This window comes from Cryptomeria japonica, chromosome 3 (assembly GCF_030272615.1).
Source record: "Cryptomeria japonica chromosome 3, Sugi_1.0, whole genome shotgun sequence".
Taxonomy (NCBI): Eukaryota; Viridiplantae; Streptophyta; class Pinopsida; order Cupressales; family Cupressaceae; genus Cryptomeria; species Cryptomeria japonica.
In genome coordinates this window covers 802,711,759-802,736,076 of record NC_081407.1, presented here as the reverse complement: position 1 = coordinate 802,736,076, position 24,318 = coordinate 802,711,759, and the positions used below count along the sequence as shown (strand labels likewise).

Genomic DNA, 24,318 nt, shown 5'->3' with positions numbered 1-24,318 from the left:
GAGGTTTTTGTTAACTTAAGGCACTTTTCGGACCTTTTGTCAGTTTTGTTAACTTTAATGAATTTCGGACCTTTTGGCCTGAAAGTCCGAAATTTGAAAGTCTGAAATTCGCCCTTCCTGGGCATTTTGGCGATTTTATACTTTTGAAATTTTAGCACCAGGGTCCAAAATTCGGCCCTCTGGGCGATTTTGCAAACCTTTTAACTTTTTCGAAAGTTTAGCCCTAGGGTCCGAAATTCGGCCCCCTGGGCGATTTTGGCAACTTTTTAACCTTTTCGAAATTTTAGCCCCAGAGTTCGAAATTCGGCCCCCCGGACGATTTTGGCAACTTTTGCAAATTTTGAAAATCTAACGCAAAAGTGCGAGTTTAGCACTAGGGCGAGTTTGCCAACCTTTGAACTTTGCAGAAAAATTCACTCCTCTTTCTCTTCCAGTTGGTGAAAGTCGTCATTCATTCAAATCTTGTAAACTTTGTAAAAACAAAACCTCATGCAATCTATCTCCTTGCTCTTACGCAAAAAATGGCAACTTTGGGTCCTCATGCGACCTTCAGACACGCTGTCCTTTGCTTGGCGGGCTTCGCCAACCTCTATCAACTTACGCCTATTCAAAGCAATTTCACAAGTTTGAACAATCTCTTGGAATTCGTGCCCGAGGGCTCGACTGACCTAATGGAATCACTGGCTTCTTTTGCTAACAACGCTGTCTCAAGGATTGAACGCGAGCTCGCTTGAAAAGACGCGAGAGGCTCTGCGCGAAACTCGACAGGGCGGAGGCGGAAAGGCTCAAAAAAGGAAGGGGGGGACCCTGTCGGCGACAGGGAGCGTGTGCAACGCACAACACTATGCTATTGTTCTATTTATCTCATTGTGATTGAAGTATGCAATATAGATTTGGAAAGTTGAACTTTAAAAAAAAAATAACAAAAAAACGAAAAATCCATAAATATAGAAAAAAAACTTAACATAATCAATAAAAATTAACACTTACCTCTTTCAAATTTGTTGAGAAGTGTTTGAAATGAGCTTCTATGGACTCCTTGATGCTCTCAATGCAACTGTAGTGCTGCCCCAATGTGATTTGTGCAAGCTTTTCACCTCTTCCTCTTAGCTGGTTGCAAAACTATGGCTTCCTATTTTTCTCTCTTCCTTTCTTTTTTCCTCTCTTCCACTCATAAAAGTGAATGCCAATCCCTTTTAGGGTTATAAGAAAGGGAAATGGCAAAAAAAATCATTGAAAAATGTTATGTTTTTTTTGTTTTTTTGACTGCACTTTTTAAAGTGACACCGGCCGGGTCACGACCCTTGGACTCGGCGAGTCAGGGAGTGACTCGTTGACTCGGCGAGTTAGGCGAGTCATGCCCTCTGACCCGTTCGAGCTAGGGTCAGGGTCACCGTGACTCGACAGGGGTCACCCAGCCCGCCGACTCGCGTGACTCGCCACGAGTCACGGAACTCTGGTTTATACAATTAGCCTCACAGCTGTAGTATTTCTCTGTTTTGGTTAATTCTGAAACAGATTAAATAAGAAGATAAATTTTTCATAATACAAGTTTTTCTGGTATGCATACCCTCAATTCTGAGTGGTATTGTTTTGCATATCCTTTACCAGTTATGCTCACCATAATTTTCTGGCTATATTTGTATATAAATATATGCATAAATTGTAGTTTAACCATGCTGTAGCATAATTTTCCCATTCATAATTACTTGATTAAATTAAGCCCTAAGGTTCTTTCCAGTGACTCAAATTCTCGAGTCTTTTGAGCATAAAATTTCCCAACTCTTCTTTCAGTATATTCACTACGGCTGCACTATATTTGCAGTCTTGACAATCTGTCCAAATTTTTCTTGAATACACTTATAATATGAACTTCCCAAAGATTACAAGGGTTTATTGCAGTCAATACTCAGTTTGAAAAAGCAAGGCTATGCTGATTATATCAAGCATTTCATAAATTCACAAATCTTTCATTCACAACAATATTGAATATTTCTTGGTATTCTTATATTTCCCTACTCACAATAAGATTATACCCACAACTGTGCTGTATAGTTTTCTATGCAATTATATTTTTCCCATTTCCAAAAATAGAATGATTTTCCAACCATATTGCATATTCCTTAGTTCAGACTCAGAAAGAAAGAAAGAAAGTATGCACAAAGCTATACTAGGTTATACAAAAAGCATGGCCTGGATAATAAGAAAGAGGCGATTGGATGTGGCTTCTCTGCACAACTCTTCAGCTTCGTGAACCCTCTAAGCTTCCACGAGGAGTACTATTGTCCAGAATTGTTATCGCTATGCTGGAAGGAAAAAATGCGATATTAAGTAGAGCTCCTATCTTTTTGTAAAAACCAAACTCCAAGTAAAAAAAGTGTGTATCGCTCTCTCAATAATGCTATAAACCCCATGATAAGAATGGTTTCTCCATTTGCCCTAATTCCTTTGGCCTTCACGTGAATTTCATTTTTCCCTCCTGTTGTGACCTTTTCACACATCGCCCCATTGCTAACGAGGACCCCCTCTTTGCCAGCTTTCTGCGTTGTTAGGTTAGGGTTTTGGCTGTTTAGTGGGCAATTTTGCGTTTCCCGTGCCCGAGACTCGGAGTTTTGATCATGCCTAGTGCCATCTAGGGTTTTTGAAGTTATAGGATCAAGTTGCGAAAAGTTGATATTTTAATGATCCTAAGTTTTGCTAAGTGTAGAACTTTTTGAGTGTTAACGTGTTTTTAAACACGCGCATCAAGTGATTTTAAAGTGCCAAGGTATTCACAGACCTTTTGGAGTTGTTTTCTTGCTCCTAAGGTAATATTTAAGTTGGTTTCGCACTTTATTCCATTCGTAGCATTTCGCTCATTTTTTTTTGGAAAATTAGTCTAAGTCCAGTTAAATTTAAAGTCGCTGAGTGATTTTGAGTGGTTAAAATGATAAAATCCTAAGGGAAATTCATATTCCAAGGGTTAAAGGGTCAAAATCCATGCTAGAGGTGTTTTCCCCTCACATTCCAGACCACCCAACCCATTCCCCACTCAAAATCCATAATACACATGGGTTTCCCCTGGAATCCATACTGGCCACTAATTTCCCCCACTGTTTATCCATACTGCCATCGAATTTCCCTTGGAAGTGCTAAAATTTGGCTAAGTGTCAGGATTTATCCAGACTGCCATCGATTTTCCACCAGGAGTGCGGACTGGAAGTGTAGACTGGAATGTAAGGATAATTCCATGCCTGGGTTGATTTTCCACTAGGATTTTTGTGACGACTAAGTGAGGATTTTTGTCTGGATTTTTGTCCAGATTGAGGTCGAATTTCCTCTGAGCATTTTTGTGAGGATTTTTGTCCGGATTTTTATCCAGACAGGGATCGAATTTCCCCTGAGAGCATTTGTGAAGAGTTTTGAGTTCGGATTTTCATCCAGACTAAGGTCGAATTTCCACTAGGGAGGTATTTTTCCAAGTTAAGTGAGTTTTGAGTGTGGATTTTTGTCCAGACACACATCGAATTTCCCCTGGGGGGTGATTTTTGCAAATGAGTGCATTTTTGTCTGGATTTTTGTCCAAACTCACATCGATTTTCCCCTGGGAGGGTTTTTATGTGCATTTTGATGAAATTGAGCATGGATTTTTGCCCAAGCATGGGTCGAATTTCCCCTATGGGGCAAATTTTGACACTTAAGTGATTTTTCAATCCCAATTGATAGCGATTTTCCCCTAGAGGCTTTATATTGGATTTAAATTGTAATATTTTAATAAATAAGCCTCATTTTGATTGCTTTTAAATAATTATTAATGATTATTTAAAATTTAAAAGCAAAATTAAATAACTTGCAATAATTATTAAATGTTTGAACCTTCTAGAAGCAAGTTAGGGTTTCACCAAGCAAGTATTTATACAAGTGTTTTATCCCACATTGCTTGTGTGGTGAAAGTGAAGGATGAAAACAAGTATATGAGAGGAATTTCAGCATTATTTTATTATTATTTCTGCCAGGTGTCTCCATAAAAGCGATTTTTCTCCAAGTTGGGCGAATTTTTTAGCAAGGCGTTTTTGTGAAGTGTGGGATTGAGGATTTATTTTCCTCCATTTTTTTCAGCTTGCTGATCTATTCCTCTTGGCTGCCATTAAAGACCAGTTTCAGATTTTCGATTTTGCTAAGTTTGGCGATTTTTTCCAAATTTAGTATTTTTTGGTGAAAGTTGGCAATTTCATGATTGGAGACTTGGATGATTTTTTTCTTCCACCATTTTTGCTTGCTGTTCAGACCTTCATTGCTGCCATTAACAACATTTTTCAGAATTATGAAAATTTCGATTTTTTGCTAAGGCAAATTTTTGTGTTTGGGGTATCCAACCCCAGCTTGGGCGATTTTTTCCAGATTGCTGCCATCCTTCATTGCTGCAGATCAGAGCTACCATTGGCATCAATTTTTAGATTTCCATTGTGGCACTAGACTTGGGAAAATTTCGATTTTGCTTGGGAGGTGTTTTGGTGCCATATTTTGATGATTTTCATGCATGTTTGGTGGTTGCCATCACTTCCAGCCTGTTGATTCGCTTCAGATCTGAGGTTTGTTTCAGATTTTGACCTCCATTAATGGCTGCCATTAATTTTCAGACTTAAGTTTTTATTGCCCAGTCAATTCCAACTTAAACATTTAGCATTCAGAGGTGTTTTATGGAGTTTTCTGTGCACTTTTTAGACCATTTTATCGCTGTTGCAGGTCTGAAACTCCATTGTTAGGCGGTTGTCCTCAGAAATTTTCATTTCCAGCCACCTAACCAATTTTGGCGAATTTGCTTGGGGCTGTTTCCTTAGCAATTTTTCATCATTTTTCAGGGATTTAAACCACTTTGCAAAGTGTTGGTAAGTCTGAAGTATTCGATTTTCAGACTTGTCCTCAGAAAACTAAATTTTACTAGCCATACTTACATTCCAGAAAAATCTAGAAAATGATTGTTTTCATCAATAAAACTGATTTTTATTGATTTTATGCACATTTCGAAGATTACAACCTATTTTAAAAGTTTGATTTTTCAGGTTGTCTTTAGGATTTTTGACCTCCATTGTTGACTGCGGAAGGTGTCTTCAGACTTTCATTGTGTGAAAACACAACTTTTCACACTTTTCCTTAGTCATCATCAATCCGGTATACTCCTTTGCATTCTTTGCTTGCATATTTTCTAAGCATGAGTAGGTAAAAATGAATTTTATGGAAGGTTTCCATGCCTTAGTGTTGTCACACTTTGAACGTAATTGCTAAAATTTACCAAGTGTATGGATTATTTTCCTGACTCCATGCTCTAAATTAGCTAAATCTATAGAAAGTCAGGAATTTTATTACGAATATTTTCCTAAGTCTAACTTTGAGCTTCTTACAGGTGCGATGTCAAAGTCAGGATACAAGGAAAGGAAAGAACTGCTAAAGACGCTGGAGACTGGATTTTATCTAGAGTTTAAGATTTCATCCAGATGGAAAGAGATCGCGGATACAAACATGCATTTCCTGGACTTCGACCAAATGCAGCGTCAGATGTTTGGAGTCAGAGATCAGGTTCCTTCTCCAGCATATGCGAATATTATGAAGAGTGGCATTTTCCATGCCGCTGGGTTTCCACAATCCATACAATGCAGTGAGTTGATCCTGGAGTGTGCACGATGTTACGATCTGCTCACGAGAATGATCAAGAGTCCTAAGGGCGTAGTCATCGCCTACCTTGCCGAGGATGCCATTGCTGAGGTACTCGAAATTCCACTCGGAGCAGACATGAAGGATGTGACCAAGGAAGATTATGCAGACAAATACACGAAGAAGATGGGTGTATGCAAGAGTTTAATTAACAAAGAGTGGATGATTGAGCCTAGGTCTCATCATTCCAAAGCTCCCAAGACACTTATGTGCATAGATTTTAAGGAGGAATATAGTGATTTGATATTCCTACTTAATAGAGTGATGGGAATGCCGCAGGATGCAATAATTCATGGATGGATGTTCTACCTCATCCAGGATTGTCTTAGAGGAACACTAGTGAATTGGTCCAAGATTATAAGTGACAATCTGGATTTCCAGCTGAGGAATGTAGAGCGGTCCAAGTCATTCGCTATGACTTCTTACCTGGTATACCTGCTTGCATGATTTGTTTCATACAGAGGATTAATATGCAAAGGTGAAGTCGGGAATGGGCAAGGACAATTCAAGAGTTATGAATGTTACCCCCAGCTGAGTATGCACAAAATTGAAGACTACAAGAGAGTGAATGATGTATTCACTATGTACATCACGCAGATTCTGCAGGGTGGAATCCACAGAAGATTGTCCAAGGAGGCAATAGAATTAATAGAGAAATATGGATCGTGGTATATACAGTTCCCCACTTTCACGTACCTAAGGATTCATGGGTTTCAATCCGAACCCTACAGACTTCCTAGGTATCCAACCGATAGAATGATATTATTGGAAGTGGTGAGATAGCTTCTAGAGTTCGATGTTATCCAGAGAGAGAAGCACAGGACAGGCATGATATTCCCTATTTCAGTTGGGAAGACGTCAAAGGTTTGCCAATCCGCCATAGCCGCCAACACTGTAGGTGAGGAGATTGCATTCTACAGATTCGCAACATATAAGAAAAGAGAAAGATTTGATCCAGACAAGAAGGTCGGAAGGATCAGCGGAGAGAAGTTCACTCATAAGATTGACATAGAAGATTATTGGGCTAACCTGATGGACGAACAAGCAGTGAAGAGAAGAATGTGGTCCAGAATGTTAGTGGATTTCATGAGGAAGTGTGGACTTTTCCTCATTCCTGATCAGGTATTAGATGATAGAGATCATACACATCCACAGTATGAGAATGAAATGCAGAAGGCAATCCTATTGCCTAATTGGTTAGAGTCAGAAGAGACTGACCTGAATGTATTGATGAGAGGTTTTGAATTTCTCTTGCCTATGGGTAGATATGCAGATGAATAAGTTAGCGGACATGGGTGTCCCCTTCACTTATGAAAGGATGAAGCCGGAAGAGTCTACTTCCGAGGATGATCAGAGGACTGTCAGTGATGTCAGGATTCATGCAGACGAGGAGAGTCAAGCTCCCAAGAGAAGGAATAACACGCCAGGAGAAGTCAAGGCCAGAGGGAAGAAGATTGAGGATGTGAAGAAGAAACAAAAGACTATCATTCCTCCACTTATCCTTCCTTCACCCCCTCCTAGTGTCTCATCAATCGAAGTGATTGAAGTAACAAAACAAAATAAGGAGACTCAACAAGTGTTCCAATACAGTGATACTACCAGAGAATACTCGGGAATTTCATGCCATAGCAACATTTGCACCTCCTGATGAGAATGATGACCAGCCGAGATCCCCTACTGCCCTTTTGGAAGTTAGTTTGGGAAATGATGTATATGATTGGACTAGGAATAATCTTGATGATAATGATGAAGTTATCTTGGCATTGAAAGGACTTGATCAAGAAGTATGTCTTGATGATGGTATGGAAATGGCCGCTATACTTGAATGGCTGAGTAGAAGCATGGCGAAAAGTAAACAAATGATAGAGGTATAGCCTATTGATGATATTGATGACTACCTAGCTAGGAGTGCTAAGAAGGAGCCCAAGAGAGCGGAGATTTTGTCGCACATAGCTAGAGATGAGACAGGAATGTGGATTGCACAGATTGTTGTTCCTATTGCAGGCGTGATAGTGGACAATGCTATTCCTATGGATTTCCAGATCACTTCAGTCGCCCTTGGTCGTCCATCCGCACGGCAGGAATTCCAGGAGATTGGTGACAACCTCCAAGCAATCAATGCAAGGTTAGATGGAGCGATTGCGGAGAATGAAAGGTATAGAGAAGAAAATATTAGACTCAGAGAGTATATTGCAGGGACAAGGCGTGGAGATCCCACCCTTATGTCCCATATTGCAGTTGACCATGGAATACATTCACATTGCGAGGTAGCGAGAGGTACACACTTGGAGGTGGAAAAGTGGATTGAAAGTACAAGAAAACAGACAGATGATTTCCTTACTCAGTTTGTTCAAGCATATGATAAGACAACATCACTTGTATTCAGAATCCAGTATTTGGAGGGAGTTTGGGAAGAATTCCGGCCTATTCAGGACAAGACTATTCCACGCCTCCTGGCATTGAAGAAGGTTCCCAATTCCACCTTGGTCAGCGAGAACATTGTGCATAGTGGAGACATATATGATTTCCATGGCTGGTATTGTGCATTAGCTTTGAAGAAATCAGATTATGAGAACGCCCAATCGAGTTGTATGGAGATGAAAGGATTAATTCAGGACATTCAGATGAAGATCCTTGCCTCAATTGAGGAATTATTGGGTATTGATGTTAGTGATGCTAGTGGTTTACACTTAGCCGAATTAAGAGACAAGATGAAATTTATGTATTTTTGCCGGTTGGACTCTTTGCCGAAGAGTCAGATAGATGACTTGGTCTCTTTGTTGATTCATGTTCATAATTCGCAGAAGCTTATGCCAAAATGGGATAACACTTTGAATGCTTGCTCGGATTCATTGGACGTGATTGATTTATAGCAGGATACCTTGCCTAGCATTTCCATGGAGGAATTGGATTCAGTATTGTCTAGATTCTTGGAGTATGCTAGGAGAGAGAGAGATGCAAGAAGGAATCTTTTAGAAGATTCCCTATATGATGACTAGGTATCTTTTCATTGGGCCATATGTTGGTGGCGCCATTTTTGATGTAACCCTAATTAGGGCAATTCTAGGGTTTTGTTGGCATGATCTCGGTCGTTAATCTTAGATCAATCCGGGCCATCCATTTTGTAAGAGACTCTATATATGCCCCTTTATCTCTCATTTGTAAGGGAGAGTTTTTGTAGAATTGTTGGTATATGCTATAGCTATTTGAATCCTAATCATTGTTCAATTGTTGGTGATTTTGCTCTTCAAATGTTGTATTTGCATTCATGGTTCTCAATTCCTCCAAGTTAGATTAGAATTTTATTTTCATGTATGTTAGATTGAGTGAAAGATTTGTTGAATTCATTTGTGTGGAATCCTTAATCCATACCACTAGCCTCTTTCTGCTGGTAAGTGCGCTTTGTGTGGTCAATTGGAATTTAAGTAAGCATAACTTCAACTATTACGCGTCCGTTGACAAGCATCAACTTGGATGGTGTCTTCGTTTGATGGTGATAGTCTGAAAATCTTTAAGTATACCTTAGATGATTGCACTAAGTTTGTGTCAATCCCTGATTGTGAGACCTTGTCTGGTTTGATTCCATTAAATCCATTCATCATTTCCTACATTCTTAGTTTTAGAATAGATTTCCTGAACCCTGTTCTTTTTCCCCTTTTTTTAGTAAGAAGCAAATCCAGAGCCTTATTGATAAATCTTAAGTTGTCAGCACACCTATTCCGCATCATTCATGATAATCCAAACATTTGCGTAAGTCCCCAAGTGAAACACAACAATTCACATCAACCACTGAACTTACCCACTCGTCAAGACCTGACATGTAGAAACCTTGGAATCATTTTAGTTGATCTATTCTTAGCATCTGAGGTGATTTTGTTCAAGAGAGGGTAAATTACTTTGGTAATTTATTCTGTATTGTTATGTGCATAAAAAACACATCAACACCTCCCCACGCCAATTCGATGCCTTTTTCTTCACGGGAAAGATAAAAAATGGTCACGCCAAAAGCCTTTTTGCTTTTATTCTTCTAGAAGAATCAGTTTCAATACATTTCGGTTTGATTTAGCATTAATTTGAATGCAATTCCAATTTGCCACTACGGAGGTTCCCATACAAACCTTTCGACTTAGCAATGCCAACGATGAGAAAACATATGACTATGTCGTTGCCTTCACTATAAGGTTTTAATAAATTAAATAAGATAAGCTTTCAAAGGAAGCTTTTATTCATATATATAAAGTACATATATTCGGTGTTTGAAAATTACATTGGACTTGCACCCATTAATGAATTTTATAAAAGACCATATCAAAGGATTGATAAATTTTTTTAATACCAATATAATACAATAAAAGGTGTGAATTAATATTTATATTTTTATACATATATATTATATGTGTATTTCTCTATACAAGCACTTACATGTATGTATTTAGTAATGTCCTGGATACATACATATACGTACTTATATATGAGAGTATACGTATATAATATGGATATATATTAAAATGATTAAATTCCATAATTAAAATAATAATAAAATAACTTGGAATACCAATCTATGACTAGAGTCGTGAAACCCTAAACTCCTATTAAGACCAAATTAGGGTTACTTGACACGACATGTTAATGAAAGACATGGTCAACATGAGACGACCCAACTCAACTTACGGTTAGGGTTTCTAGATGGCATGAGTTCTCTTTCATTACCTTCCAACCTGATAATACTTCCCCTCCCTTCTCGGAGGACGACAAACTCCTTGTAATGTCCCCTTTTGGGAGGACACTAAATTTTGTCCAATATACTTGTAGGATTATTGCAGGTTGTCTATTTTCAGTCTATTGTGCTAATTGGGACAGATTTAGTCTGATTCTCTGGTTATTGATTTAATATTTCCTCTTCTTTTCCTTCAATGCCTTCTTTATCATTATTCGCAGATTTGTATTTGTGTTCTGATCTCTTTGATAAATGTTCATATCATTCTTCCAGATTTTCTTATAATTTTGACTTAGGTCTGCTTCTAAATCTGCTTCTAATGCTTCATATATTTTTTCTATTCCATGGATCCCCACTTCTCAAATGAAAACTTCTCCACTTTATATCCTCCAATGTGAGGGAGAGTCACACCTCTTCATCATGTATGCCCTTTGGCAAGAGACACACCCTTCACCCTTAGCACCCTTTAAAAGAGTGCGACTCTTTATTATTTCTGTCCTTTGAAAGGGACACAACCTTTCACAATCAGTTCTGCACTTCTTATTTAAACCATATCTGCACTTTTGTTTCCCAAATTATTCCCCCTCTCAAATGAGGTTCTCTTCTCCCTTTTATATCTCATTGTTGAGGAAGTCACAATTTTTCCTTTCATGTCTTTTGACTTTTCATTAACTTAATTAATTTTTAATTAATCATATTTAATTATATTATTTTATATTTTAATTTAATTTTAAATATTTTAATTTTATTATTATCATTTATTATTAAATTTTATTTCAAAGTGGGGACATTGCAGTCTCCCCCACTCAAGATTGCTTGTCCTCAAGCAATGATCATGGAGTGTTCAAAATGATTCTTAATATGAAATGGCTTTGGAAATACACATGGAGCAAACATGCTGAAAATACATCAAATATGAAACAGACACAGAGAATACACATAAAACGCGAAGCAAACGTATGCAAACACAGAGTATACACATGGAAACATATAATGTTAGGTTCTTGACACTCACTAAGAGTATCCCCTCATTCACTAATAATGTCCTTAGCACTCACTAACAATGCTCCTGGCACTTGCTAAGAGTGCCCCAAACTTTCGTTGAGAATGTTCCTAGCACTCACTAAGAGTGCCCCTGACACTCACTAAGAATGCCTTGTTTTCTTGTTGGATGTTTCTCCATCACTGTCTTCTTCTATCATATGTATGTGTCCTCTTTTGCATTGATGGTTATGGTTCCATGATTCTTTGCATTTGAAACATAGACTCTTCTTCTTTAATTCATCCCTGGCTTGGCATTGATGCTCGGTATTCCATTGTTCATGGCATACATAACATTTTCTCCTTATATTGTCCTTCCTTGGATCTCGGCTGCAGGTGTGACCTTCTTTCCACTTCTCTTTGCAATCAAAGCAAAGGCCCTTTTTCTTCAATTCCTCCCGGTCATTGTAAGAAAGATATGGTTTCTTGCGTTCATCTTCTTCAAAATGACTATCTTTTGGTGGTGCTCTCTTGTGGTGACTTTTTTGGGCGGAGTCGAATCTTGTAGCCTTAAGAATTGCCTTTTGGAGAGTAGGAGGTTCAAAGGCGCTTACTAGCCCTTGGGTTGCATCATTCAATCCTTCTATGAATAGGTAGATAAGTCTGTCCTCGGACATTCCGGGGACCATAACAACTAGCCTTTGGAATTCTGAAATGTACTCCTCAATGGTCCCTTTTTGTCTAATCCTCATAAGATCTTTGAAGTGCTTTTGGGGATGAGTGTGGTCAAACCTTTCAATGAGCCTCTCTTTAAAAGTGTCATATGTTTTGATATTTTTGTGGTCTTGTGTGATGAGACCATTATGCCGCCATTCATGGGCTGTACTCTCCAAGTGTAATATAGCAAATGTTATGGCATCCTTCTCCTTCATAGGGCAAAGAGAAAGGTAGGTCTCCAATTTTTGAAGCCATGACCGGGTTGTAACTTTCCCGGTTCCATCAAAGTTGGGAATGGTTAGCTTTCCTACTTTGCTTTGTATCTCACGGTTAGGTTGGGCTTTCCTCTTTTTATGACCTCTACTAGAATCTGCTCTACAATATTCAGAAAAGGGAATGCTCCTCCTGATTTTAGGATCCAATCTTGCATATTCTACGACAAGCTCCCTTAACCTAGGGATATGAGTTCCTCCATCATCTTCAGGGGTTTCTTCTCCAATCAAAAAAGAGTGCATATTGGTTCTATCAGTAGATTCTTGGGTAGCTTTGTCATTTCCTTTTGATGGGCTTGGTGACCTGTCCCTTCTATTTTCGTGATTTGATTTGAGATCATTTATAGTTGATGTGATGTTTTGGAGTGCTTGGGCAGTTTTTTCCATAAAGTTTCTAAATTCTTGTTCCATGGCTAAAGAGGTTTTCTTTTTCTCTCTTTCTAACACTCTTACGGCTCGCTGACTCAATTGCATTAACTAGGGCCCTTCCTAGGTTGACAGGAACATGCTCTGATACCATTTGTAATGTCCCCTTTTGGGAGGACACTAAATTTTGCCCAATATACTTGTAGGATTATTGCAGGTTGTCTATTTTCAGTCAATTGTGCTAATTTGGACAGATTTAGTCTGATTCTCTGGTTATTGATTTAATATTTCCTCTTCTTTTCCTTCAATGCCTTCTTTATCATTATTCGCAGATTTGTATTTGTGTTCTGATCTCTTTGATAAATGTTCATATCATTCTTCCAGATTTTCTTATAATTCTGACTTAGGTCTGCTTCTAAATCTGCTTCTAATGCTTCATATATTTTTTCTATTCCATGGATCCCCACTTCTCAAATGAAAACTTCTCCACTCTATATCCTCCAATGTGAGGGAGAGTCACACCTCTTCATCATGTATGCCCTTTGGCAAGAGACACACCCTTCACCCTTAGCACCCTTTAAAAGAGCGACTCTTTATTATTTCTGTCCTTTGAAAGGGACACAACCTTTCACAATCAGCTCTGCACTTCTTATTTAAACCATATCTGCACTTTTGTTTCCCAAATTATTCCCCCTCAAATGAGATTCTCTTCTCCCTTTTCTATCTCATTGCTGAGGGAGTCACAACTTTTCTTTTCATGTCTTCTGACTTTTCATTAACTTAATTAATTTTTAATTAATCATATTTAATTATATTATTTTATATTTTAATTTTATTATTATCATTTATTATTAAATTTTATTTCAAAGTGGGGACATTACAGGCACACACTTGACCAGTTCAAACAATTAGCCTGAAATCTTGTCATAACTTTGACATTTCAAAATTATTATCAACAAAAGTAAAACATCTTAAATTTCATCATGTTAAATATCAAAACATCAATTTAACAGTTATAAGTCATCATTTCATCATACTGAGCATAAATAACATCATTCAATTATAACATGAAACACCTAGGGCATGATTAACATCGTGTAAATATCGCATAAAACAACTAGGGCACAAACAACATGGCGTAATGTAGCATAAAAAACAACTAGGGCACAAATGGGATGTAACAGATACATTCATACCAAATTAAAAATAAATATGTCAGTATTTCTCAGGACAAGGATCTCAGTGAGGACAAGTTAAATCGTTGAATGAGAGGTTCTTACTGGTTGTTTAATTGGGACTGTGACTTCATGTCTTTTTTATTAATTATGGTTTCTTAACTTCTTACTTCTTGCTTTATTGGCAATGTGACTTCATGTCTTTTTATTGTTCAACATTAGTGTACAAGGTTTATAGCTATTAATGTAGTCTGTCTTTGCCAGGATAAGGATCTCGGTGAGGATGGGGTTGAAAGTTTGAATTCAATTGAAAACTTGTTCACTCAAGAGATAGCACATTGGTCACGAATTGTTGATGCCACAAGCTGTATTGATGTGCTGGTAGCCTTTGCTAGATCAGCAAACTCATCAAATGGAACTACATGCAGACCCGTTCTTGTTTCTGTCCAGGAAAATGATAGTATTTTAGATGGTGGAAAAAAAGTTTCTATTCTCAGCATGAAAGGGTTATGGCATCCTTATGGTATGGGAGGGCAGGGAAGTCAGCCAGTTCCCAATGATATAGAACTTGGGAATGAGAGAGCATATGGTTGTCCCCGTGCGATGCTTCTAACGGGACCAAATATGGGGGGTAAATCAACACTCTTGCGTGCTACCTGTCTGGCAGTGATAATGGCTCAGGTAAAGTTAAGGTAGAAAATTAGGGCACAATAATCTTCTTATTTGCTACCAAGGTGTTTCTCATTCATGCTTTGCAATTTGATGTCCAGCTCGGTTGCTATGTACCATGTGAATCATGTATCCTGTCACCAGCAGATGTTATTTTTACACGGCTGGGTGCAAGTGACCGCATAATGTCAGGAGAAAGTAAGTATATCTATCTGTTTTGTGATTGATAAGTATTCTGAAGTCCTATTAATACAAATATATATTTGAGATTGATTTGGTTTATCTAGAATCATTGTATATCAACTGTAGAGCATAAATATTCATAAAGAAATAAGGAAGGGATGCAATGATTTATGTTTTCTTGCAGGCACATTTCTAGTTGAATGCATGGAGGCAGCATCAGTATTGCGATACGCAACACCATACTCTCTTGTAGTGCTAGATGAACTTGGTCGAGGAACATCTACATTTGATGGATATGCGATTGCATATGCAGTAAGTCAAGTTGCCTTAAGACTGTTTGTATGACTTTGTCTAGCTGAGTACAAAGGCTCTAGTTTTGCTACCCTGTTTGATGACAGCCTAGACGTTAACAGGTTTTTCCCAGTCATTTTCATGTGTCTACATCAGATCAAGTTTGTTAAGGTTATATTGATTTTTCTTGAATTGCAGGTTTTTCGACATCTGGTTGAAACAAAAGATTGTAGGTTGCTCTTCGCCACACATTATCATCCTCTAACTAAGGAGTTTGCTTCTCACCCTTGTGTTCGTCTAATGCACATGTCATGTTCATTTGAGGCAAAATCCACATGTGTTGATTACACAGGGGTGTCGAATTCGCAGTCTGAGAAAGCAATCACAACTGACAACAGTCTTAATTTGGATTTCTTTGACACCGAGAGGCACCTTGTCTTTTTGTATAAGCTAAGGTCTGGTGCATCCCCAGAAAGCTATGGCCTGCAAGTAGCCTTACTTGCTGGAATGCCAAGATCTCTGGTCAAAGCGGCATTCGATGCTAGTCAAGTCATGAAATCCTGGCTTTCAAGCAGTTTTGATTCAAGTGAGCAAAGGGCAGAGTTTTCAACTTTACATGAGCAGTGGTTGAGGACTGTGTTAGCAACTCCAGATGATAAATCTCTCCACAACAACTTGGACTTTACTGCTGAGGATGCATATGATAATTTGCTGTGTGTGTGGCATGAACTTCAGAATTTCTCACAGCAAAGTGCTAAACCGTAAGAATACATCCTGCTGCTTGAGTGGTTGTAAGATTTTGTCAGGTGCAGTTTCCTCTTATGGAGATTTTTTTGATATAAGCTATGCTTTTGGATCAAGTTTTGACTCTTCGGATCAGTTTAAACCAGTTGCTCTTATCAAGCAAAGTTTCTCTTTCCTTATGTTTTGGGGTTCTTGGCTCTAGAAGTACAGAGGCACAAAATTGAATTCCCGGAGATTAATTTCGAAAGGAGGGTTTTGTGAAAATATTGTGGTGCATCATGAACTTTTTTAACTTCAAGAATTTATTCCTTGTTTGTTAACTTCAATGAGTTGACTGTCAGCTTTTGACAGACAACATTTTGCATGTGTGCAGTCCAAAATTTGAGAGAACTGTGATGTCCTATTAATGCAGCGGGGACACAAAGGTGTTCTAAGAATCATCCCACAACTTCAGTCTGAAGTTTGGGTGAAATGTACCATGGGTGCGCGTCAAAGCAATTAGAAACTTTTATTAGTGCATTTGGCACAATGGGAAAATATGATTATTGTCAGATATATTTTCCCAGTTATGTATGTACTGTGACAATATTTGATGGTGCTATATGAGAAAACCATTGTAAAACAATCATGTCAATTGTCAGATCTAGTTTTTGGTACATGCACATGAACAAATTTTAATATAGTTGAAAATGATAAAATAAATATGATGATGAAATTTCTGATATGACTTCATTGTCTTTATGTGATGCATATATCACCTTGCTTGGGGAAGAGCAGCTCCAAGTCCCATTCAAACTTCTGAGACCATCCATATTTGTTATTTTCCTTGTAACTTCTCTTGCTTTTGTTACTTCTCATGATACTTGAGATGCCAATGTATCTTGGTATATGGCCTAGACTTCTGTTTATGCTTTCAATGAAGTTCCATAGCCCAAACTATATTTTACTCTAGCCTTGCGAAGCATTTTTTTTCTACAGTAGTAAGGTTTGCCTTCTTGTTTGTCATACTATGTAAGATACCCGCTTCTCAAATAAAAGAAATTGCGATAAAAAAGAGACTTATGATAACATTCTGGCAAAAATAAAAACTGTCATAACATTCTAAGCATCCAATTACAGAGAACTTCCAGAAAATAACAGATTTGCTCATAACTAATAGCAATTCCTAACACAGTGAATTGCCTTTTCAGAACATCACCCAATCTGCTTACAAAAGTAAATTGTCATAAATCGTCTGTTCATGAACAGTCTATTGCCAGACTTGAATCACCTACAAATGATGCTTATCTCAGATTTGGATCCTAAAGATGGAGAGATGATATGCCTTGCATTGGAAGGCACAAGCTCTGTCTGAGATTCACAGCGATGATCCAACTATATGCAGCTGCCAGTCAACTGCTTAACTCCCCTGGTGAATTGTATGTGCCTATTCACTTTTACGGCCTAAGCCCTGTCGAAGACAAAGGTGAAGGTGGAAGTTTGATGCAAGGCGCTAGGAGTTTCCAGATCGTTCCTTCTGCTGTTTGTGCTTCCCTTGACTTAGAACCCTTTTGCAGAAGAAGACAATTCACGCTTATAGACAGAAAGAGTTGTTTGCTTGAAGAATGGTATCCAGGGAAAAGGGGTTGCGTCCTTACCTTGCCTCAGCTTCTTGGGGATTTCGTCCCAATTAGCATTTGTGTGCTAAGGCTGCTTGTTACTTCGCTCCTAAAAACTACAAGTTCTACAAGAGATGCAATTTAGACAATGAAGATCTGTATGCGTTTAAAAAAAAAGATATCTCCATATTCAGCACCTTAGGAGAAATAATGCTAATAGGCGACTTCAATGCAAGGACAGCTAATAACCAATCTTTTCTATCTTTTGTGGACTTTAAGAAAGCCTTTGACACGATGCCTAAAGACAAGTTATGGAACATAATGGAAGAATTGGGTATCCCTAACATGTATAGAGCGATAGTGCATAGACTATATGAGAGAGTTGGAGCTAAAATCAGAACTAGTGAAGGAAATTCCGACTGTTTTGGTAGTGACATTGGCGTTAAGCAGGGATGCCCTCTATCCCCCACTTTGTTTGGTCTATAAATTGATAAATTAGAAACATGGTTAAACAAATTGGATGGTGAAGGGGTTCAACTTGCAGGCTATGTGGTGAAATTACTTTTATACGCCGATGATCTTATCAAATAGTTTATGGTTTAAGAGATCACTTAAGGGCTCTAGAGTACTTTTGTGAGGATGTAGGTGAACATTACCGAGATCATGATTTTCTCTTTAAAGAGGAAAAAAAAAATTTACTTTCCTTTTTGAAGGCAACCCATTGGATATTGTGACATAATACAAATATCTTAGGATTGGCTTCCACTATAAGCTTAGTTGGGAAACTTGTAGAGCAAAGAGGATTCAGGGGGGTTGGAAAGCATCATATCTACTCCAAAATAGGTGTAGAAAAGTTGAACTATGGGACTGGAAAACCAAGAAAACTCTTTTTGGTTTGCTAGTCACATCGGTTGTTCTCTATGGTTGCGAAGTTTGGGGAGGTAGCATGTCAAACTGTGATGGAGATAGAAAGAATTCAAAAACATTTAATCACAAACACTCTCAAAGTTAAAACATCAGTATCATATGAAATCCTTTTAGCGGAAGCAGGTACTTTTCCGTTGGAGGTATCAACAATAACCCAGTTAATAAGCTATCTAAAGAAGGTTGAAAACATGGATAACCAACAGTGCCCCAAGATTGCGATGGAAGAGGGTCTTAATCATAGGAAGAAAACTTGGATGAAGCAAAACAAGAAGTGGTTGAACAAGTGGAACATCAAGCTACACGAATGTCCTAATACCGACGAAGAAATAAAGAAGTTTGTCGTAGAAAAGTTTCAAACTGCATTGGATGTAAAAAGGTATATTACATCAAAGAGTTTAAACCCAACTTGGGATCATTGAGAGAAATCATATTTAGGGGCAGTTATTAAAGTGAAGGCAAGGATGTTAGTGGCACAATTGAGGACTGGTTCACATCATCTTAGGTGTGAAACAGGTAGGTGGAAAAGGCCCAAAGAGGTATGGAAGAGAGAACTTGTTTGTTTTGCAAGAGAGGTGCAATTGAGACAGAATGACACTTTCTCATTGAGTGCACAACATATGATGATATTCGTGCTCAGTATGAGATCATCTTGAAGGCCGACAAAATGTATCGTTTATTTGACAAGGACAAGATCAATCAGACCGCCAGCTTTCTAGTCAAGATACATAGTAGGAGATCAAACATGGAAAGAAATATGCAGATGATTTAGGGCTGTGATTCAGTAAAATCATTCATTCATTCATCTTAAATAGAACAAGTGTGCCATGTTAAGGAGTCGACCTTAGGTCGGTGAAACAAAAATACAAAAAAGACAAATAAACTTAAGAATAGTCGACTAAGAGATTTAATTAAATATCCCCAAAAAACCAAAAAGATTACGGGTGCTAAGAAGCACCGCAAAGAAGGCTAGCTAGGCCTTAGAAATCGGGTTCATGACATACTACATTTATGATATGACCAAGTATCATGTTAGAATATTTTTTGAAACAAATGTTCCAAACAATATTAGTCTTAACTTTTACAGATTGAACTAGCATTTTCTCTTTTGGGGAATTTACTATCATGTAAATTTTATCATCTATCGAAGTAGTTTGCACCGATAGCCATTTTAGGAGGTTGTGGAATCTCGAGTTAATGAAATTTGCTTTGCTATAAATACAAGCATTCTTATAATATGAAATATGACCCACGAACTTGCCCATGGTTGTCAAATTCCATGTTGCATTAGAATGTCAAATCTGAACAACAAAATGCAAGTGTAGGTTGACCACGAGCTTGTGCATCTATCTGCTTGGTATTTTGACAATAAAATGAGAGAAGATTAAGTAAAACCCTTGCTGCTTGGCTGTTCATTTGTTTGGTAGCTCACTTCCTTGCAACTTGAAGCTTTATGCCTACTATTGATCTGATTTTCAGAAGCTATATGTTTTTCAATTATGAGTTAAGTGTAGAATGTGAAAATGTATGAGAAGTTGCTGCTCGTGCCTCGAGATAATTTTGGGACAAAGAGAAGACAATCATAAGAAATAATATGAATATTAGCTTATTAGCTTTATTGATGGAAGAAGATTATAGGCAATCAACTGAAGCTTGTAAAAAGACATTTTGTGGAGAAGAGAGCAACAAGAGCATCTCCAAGGGAGGGAAAGATAATTGTGCATTGTGCTATGGGTATTATAAGGTTTGCAACATTTTTCTTTGTGGCCTGTAGGAAGGGTTGTTTGTGTCTTTAGGTGCGTACGAATGTTTATATTGTGTTGCAGTACTTGGTGAAAATATATTCCTAGCATCGAATGCATGATTAGCCAATTTATACCGATTGTGATATCCATTTCTTCTTTTATCTTCGATCTTTTGCTAAGAATCTATGAAAAACTTTGTTGTGTTTTTAATTTTTTGCCATGCTTGTAATGATAGAAGATTTTATTTTATTTTTTATATTAATCCACATATCATATTAAAAAAATCCATTGAACAATCTTTACTTTTGGGGTGTTACATTGTATTTGTCTTCTATGGGGCTGTTTTGTTATAGTGATCGGTTTGGGCTTAATGTCTTGTTAAGTCAAAACTTATCTTCTTGTGTAAAGGGTTTCAGGTCCCTTCAAAACTTGTTTTTTGCCTTAATAAACAACTAATGAATAGTAAGTGAAATAAACACTTTTTCAATAAAGATCGTCATATATATCATTTAATATATATGTAACTTTCCAAATTCATATTTCAATGACATATTACAAACAATGTCATATCATTGACATGAAGTACATTGTATCAATAATAGTATAATGTCAAATAAAATCAATAGTTTTGTTTTTGATTAACCAAGTCTTCAACATCTCAATTTCAAGAGTTAGAGCATCACTTGAGTGCTTTACCTCCAACCACAGACCATCAGTCTTCCACATACCTTCTATTACAAGATCGCTATGTCATCTGAGAAGTAGTGTGGTGTATTACATACAAATAATTTGTCATACAACTCTATAAATTTTTTAGTGAAGTGTGACATCTTTGATTGATTCTAATTTTTTACACTATGAATTGACAATGCAAGCGGTGGTTTTGCATTACATTGGTCAAAGATTTAATAATAATATATTCACATATCAAATTACGTGTTTGTATGTTTACACTTCTTTCTCACACTGGTTATCAACAATTTTGTTTCACAATCTTAAAACATGCATAAATAATTCAACACATTTTCCTTATCACAATTGTCTTGATATCGCAAAGTTTAGATGAAGTTATTTTTTTCCATGTTCTCAGCCTTTTTTTTTCTCCAGGTTTTGCTATCATTTCGTAGATGTATAAATCTGACCATCTAGTTAAATAAAATATTTATTTAAATCACATCCTCCTAGGGTGACCCTCATGTCTTCTTAGGCATTTAATGCCTCTTACATCTCCTCTCAAGCCACCTCTTGTTGACAATTGTCACCATTTTATTGGTGAAAATTGTAAACATGGATTGAGTAACTTTTAATCCTAGTCCTTGTTAAGATTATTCAATCTTAACCACCAATTTCTCTATTTCCTCTATAAATAGAGCTCCCTTTCTTCATAATCCATCATCCAAGTTTTATGCATCTACATTATAGTCTAACTATATCAAGCATTTTAGCCTCTCTTTGTTAGAATAACATTTTAACATTTAGAAGCATTTCATATCATAGTATATCCATGTTAGTATATCATGTTGGTATAGTTTCCTAATATCTTTATCATATCATTATCTTCATCATAGCTTAGTATCATAGCTTGAACATATCATATAGATCTTAGATTGCATTCATGCATATAGATCACAATATCATTCGTTATTGGAGTTGTCATTCCTAAGTCATTTGCTCAATGATCTGAGAGCAAAACATTGGCTTTAGGGATCCTATGAGATAGAGAACAATGAGACACATCTTGGGAAGTTAACTTGTTTAAACTAGTTTAAGTTAGTTAATCTTTGTACTTAAAAGTTTTATTAGTATGTTGGCCTTTTTGATCTCAATATTAGTATTTTGATCACCACAAATCCGAGCACATATTTTTGGCGCCCACCGTGGGGCGCGTCCCCAAATCTAATATCATTTTTCTTGCAGGTTGAACACAAAGATCACATCAAAACATCATAATAGCGCTTCTGCAAGTTTCTATAGTGCATCCACAACTTACTTTAGCGCATTTAACTCACTGTTTAGCGCGTAGAAGGCATATTTTAGCGCATAGGCACCTCACATTAGCTCTCAATTCTCTCTGATATTTTAGCGCGTAGGAATACCAGTTTAGCGCATTAAGGCTTCAAAGTAGCGCATCTGCTCTATCTTTTAGCACTTTGGCACCATTCTCTAGCGCATGTATAACACATAGACAGACAAAGAGCAAAATTTTTGTAACAGAGTCAAAATTTAGGCTTGTGAAGCCCATCATCAAAATTTGATTTTCGCTAACTAACTATGTGCAGGTTCAACAATTTTGTGCAGGAATAGAAGGAGTTAGTGTAGTTTTCTTTGCTTTCTTTTCAAGTTAGTAAAAATAATTCACGTTTCTTTTTATTGCAAAAAGCTTAAAATGAATCTCATTTTTTCATTTGGTGCTTAAAATAAACTTCATGTTTTCTTTTGGTGCTTAAAACAAGACTCATCTTTCTTTCTTGCATGGATAAAAGGAACAACAACTCGAATCTTTCTTTTATGCAAGTTAGGAATCACACTCCTTTGGGCTCTAAAAAGAACAAAACAAACTTTCCAATTTTCACAAAGGGTTAAAATTGAACATCACTTTCCTTTGGTGCTCCTTAAAATGAACCTCACTTTTATTTTGGAAAGCTTAAAAAGAACCTTCACTTTACCATTTCAAAGCTTTCAATTTGAGATCGTTGTTGTTCAATTTGGCGATTCATTTTTGTTGATAAGGATTTACTTTTAAAAGTTCGTTTTCCTATCTTTCAAACATTGCTATCTTGGGTTAAAAAGAACCACATATCTTTTGGAGCAACATCTCCAAGGTATCTTTTAGAAAACAATTGCGATATTGGATAAAAAGAAAGTGTGTATTCTGTGTTTCGAAGGTGTTAGGTATACGCTCTCCCCTTAATTGGGTGATAAAAAATCCAAACACACCATTTTCAAGATTTCTTTCAATTTAGCATTAAGATAAATCCTTTAGCAGGCCTCCCCTCCCGAGAAGCCCATAAGGTCGGTGAGAGGGGAACGACTTTTAGCCAAGTATTCCAACCCACTATAATCAAATATGGAAGCTGATGAAAATCCCCTCCAATGGTTTTGCTTAGGGATTAGCCTCCCCCCAGTATCTTTAAGATACATAAAGCCTTTGTTCTAAAGGTTGGGAAGCCTCCCGAGGGAGTTTATCACTGAAGACCGAATGAAAACATGATTACGAACTTTAGAACTAGAAGCCTCACCATGTCAGTTTTACCAAACATTTCTAATATCATAGTGCAAGGGTGGGGAATAATCAGCTCCCAAGACACTCACCATATATCTCCTAGGATAACGATTCAATTGAGGAGCAATCCTCTTTGAGTTAATTTCCGGACAATAGCAAAAAACGAGCGCCCTCTAGGGGGTGACAGGGTTGTTTGAGCTAACATAGTATCAAGTGTGGGCTATTGATATTTTAAATGACCCTTGAGAATAGAGAGGTCTATCCGATGTGTATTTCTTGTGCAAACTTGTGAAAACAAACAAGGATTTGAAAAGATCCTATTGAACATACACTATCTGTCTAGCATAGACAAACTGTTTTTGCTTCTATCTATTGTGTTTTCAAATCATCTTTTAGAGGATCATCCATCAAAAACACCAAAACCATTTCAAATTTTTTACAAAATCATCAAACTGAGAAAACCAAGACAACTTAGTGCATTAGGAGTCCAAAATAGCGCATTTAAACATCATTGCAACGCATCTTAACCACCTATTAGCGCATCTTAACCACACATTAGCCCTTAAGAAGACCAGATTAGCGCATTGCAAGAACAAACTTTTGCACTGAGACAAACACGAGATAACGCATACCAAAGGAAGCATAGTGCATCTAAACAACTTTCTAGCGCATTGGAGTCATACTTTAGTGCATAAACAGTCTGTTGTAGCGCATATATAAAATTGTCCAAAAACGAAGAGCAGGTTATCAACTTTTTGAAAATTTCACCACCAGTTTTAGATACCCTTTTGGGTCTTTTGTCAAATCCAACGCAGATAGAGGAAATTTTATCAACATAGTATCAATTAGTGATCACAAATTTCAAATCAACCCATATCAAACATCAAAATACCAAGTCAACTTTCTAAGTTAGTCAAATCTGTTTAGTTTCCAATATCGAGAAGCTTTTATCATATCATTTGACGTACTTGGTCATATCAATAGAGGCATATCGAACCCCCTATTCGACTGAGTGGACTTAG

The 24,318-nt window shown here is 37.2% G+C and overlaps 1 protein-coding gene across 1 annotated transcript in view; it reads left to right on the top strand.

Moving 5' to 3' along the window:
• LOC131036830 (DNA mismatch repair protein MSH7) overlaps positions 1 to 16,530 on the top strand; it is a 106,059-nt gene extending 89,529 nt beyond the window's left edge. Inside the window, exons 14-17 of the mRNA XM_057968823.2 lie at positions 14,184 to 14,600; positions 14,690 to 14,786; positions 14,956 to 15,083; positions 15,261 to 16,530. Of these exons, the coding sequence (XP_057824806.2) occupies positions 14,184 to 14,600; positions 14,690 to 14,786; positions 14,956 to 15,083; positions 15,261 to 15,827 (1,209 nt within the window). The 3' untranslated portion in view covers positions 15,828 to 16,530. The remainder of the gene's footprint in view (positions 1 to 14,183; positions 14,601 to 14,689; positions 14,787 to 14,955; positions 15,084 to 15,260) is intronic.
• The last annotated feature ends 7,788 nt before the right edge of the window (positions 16,531 to 24,318 follow it).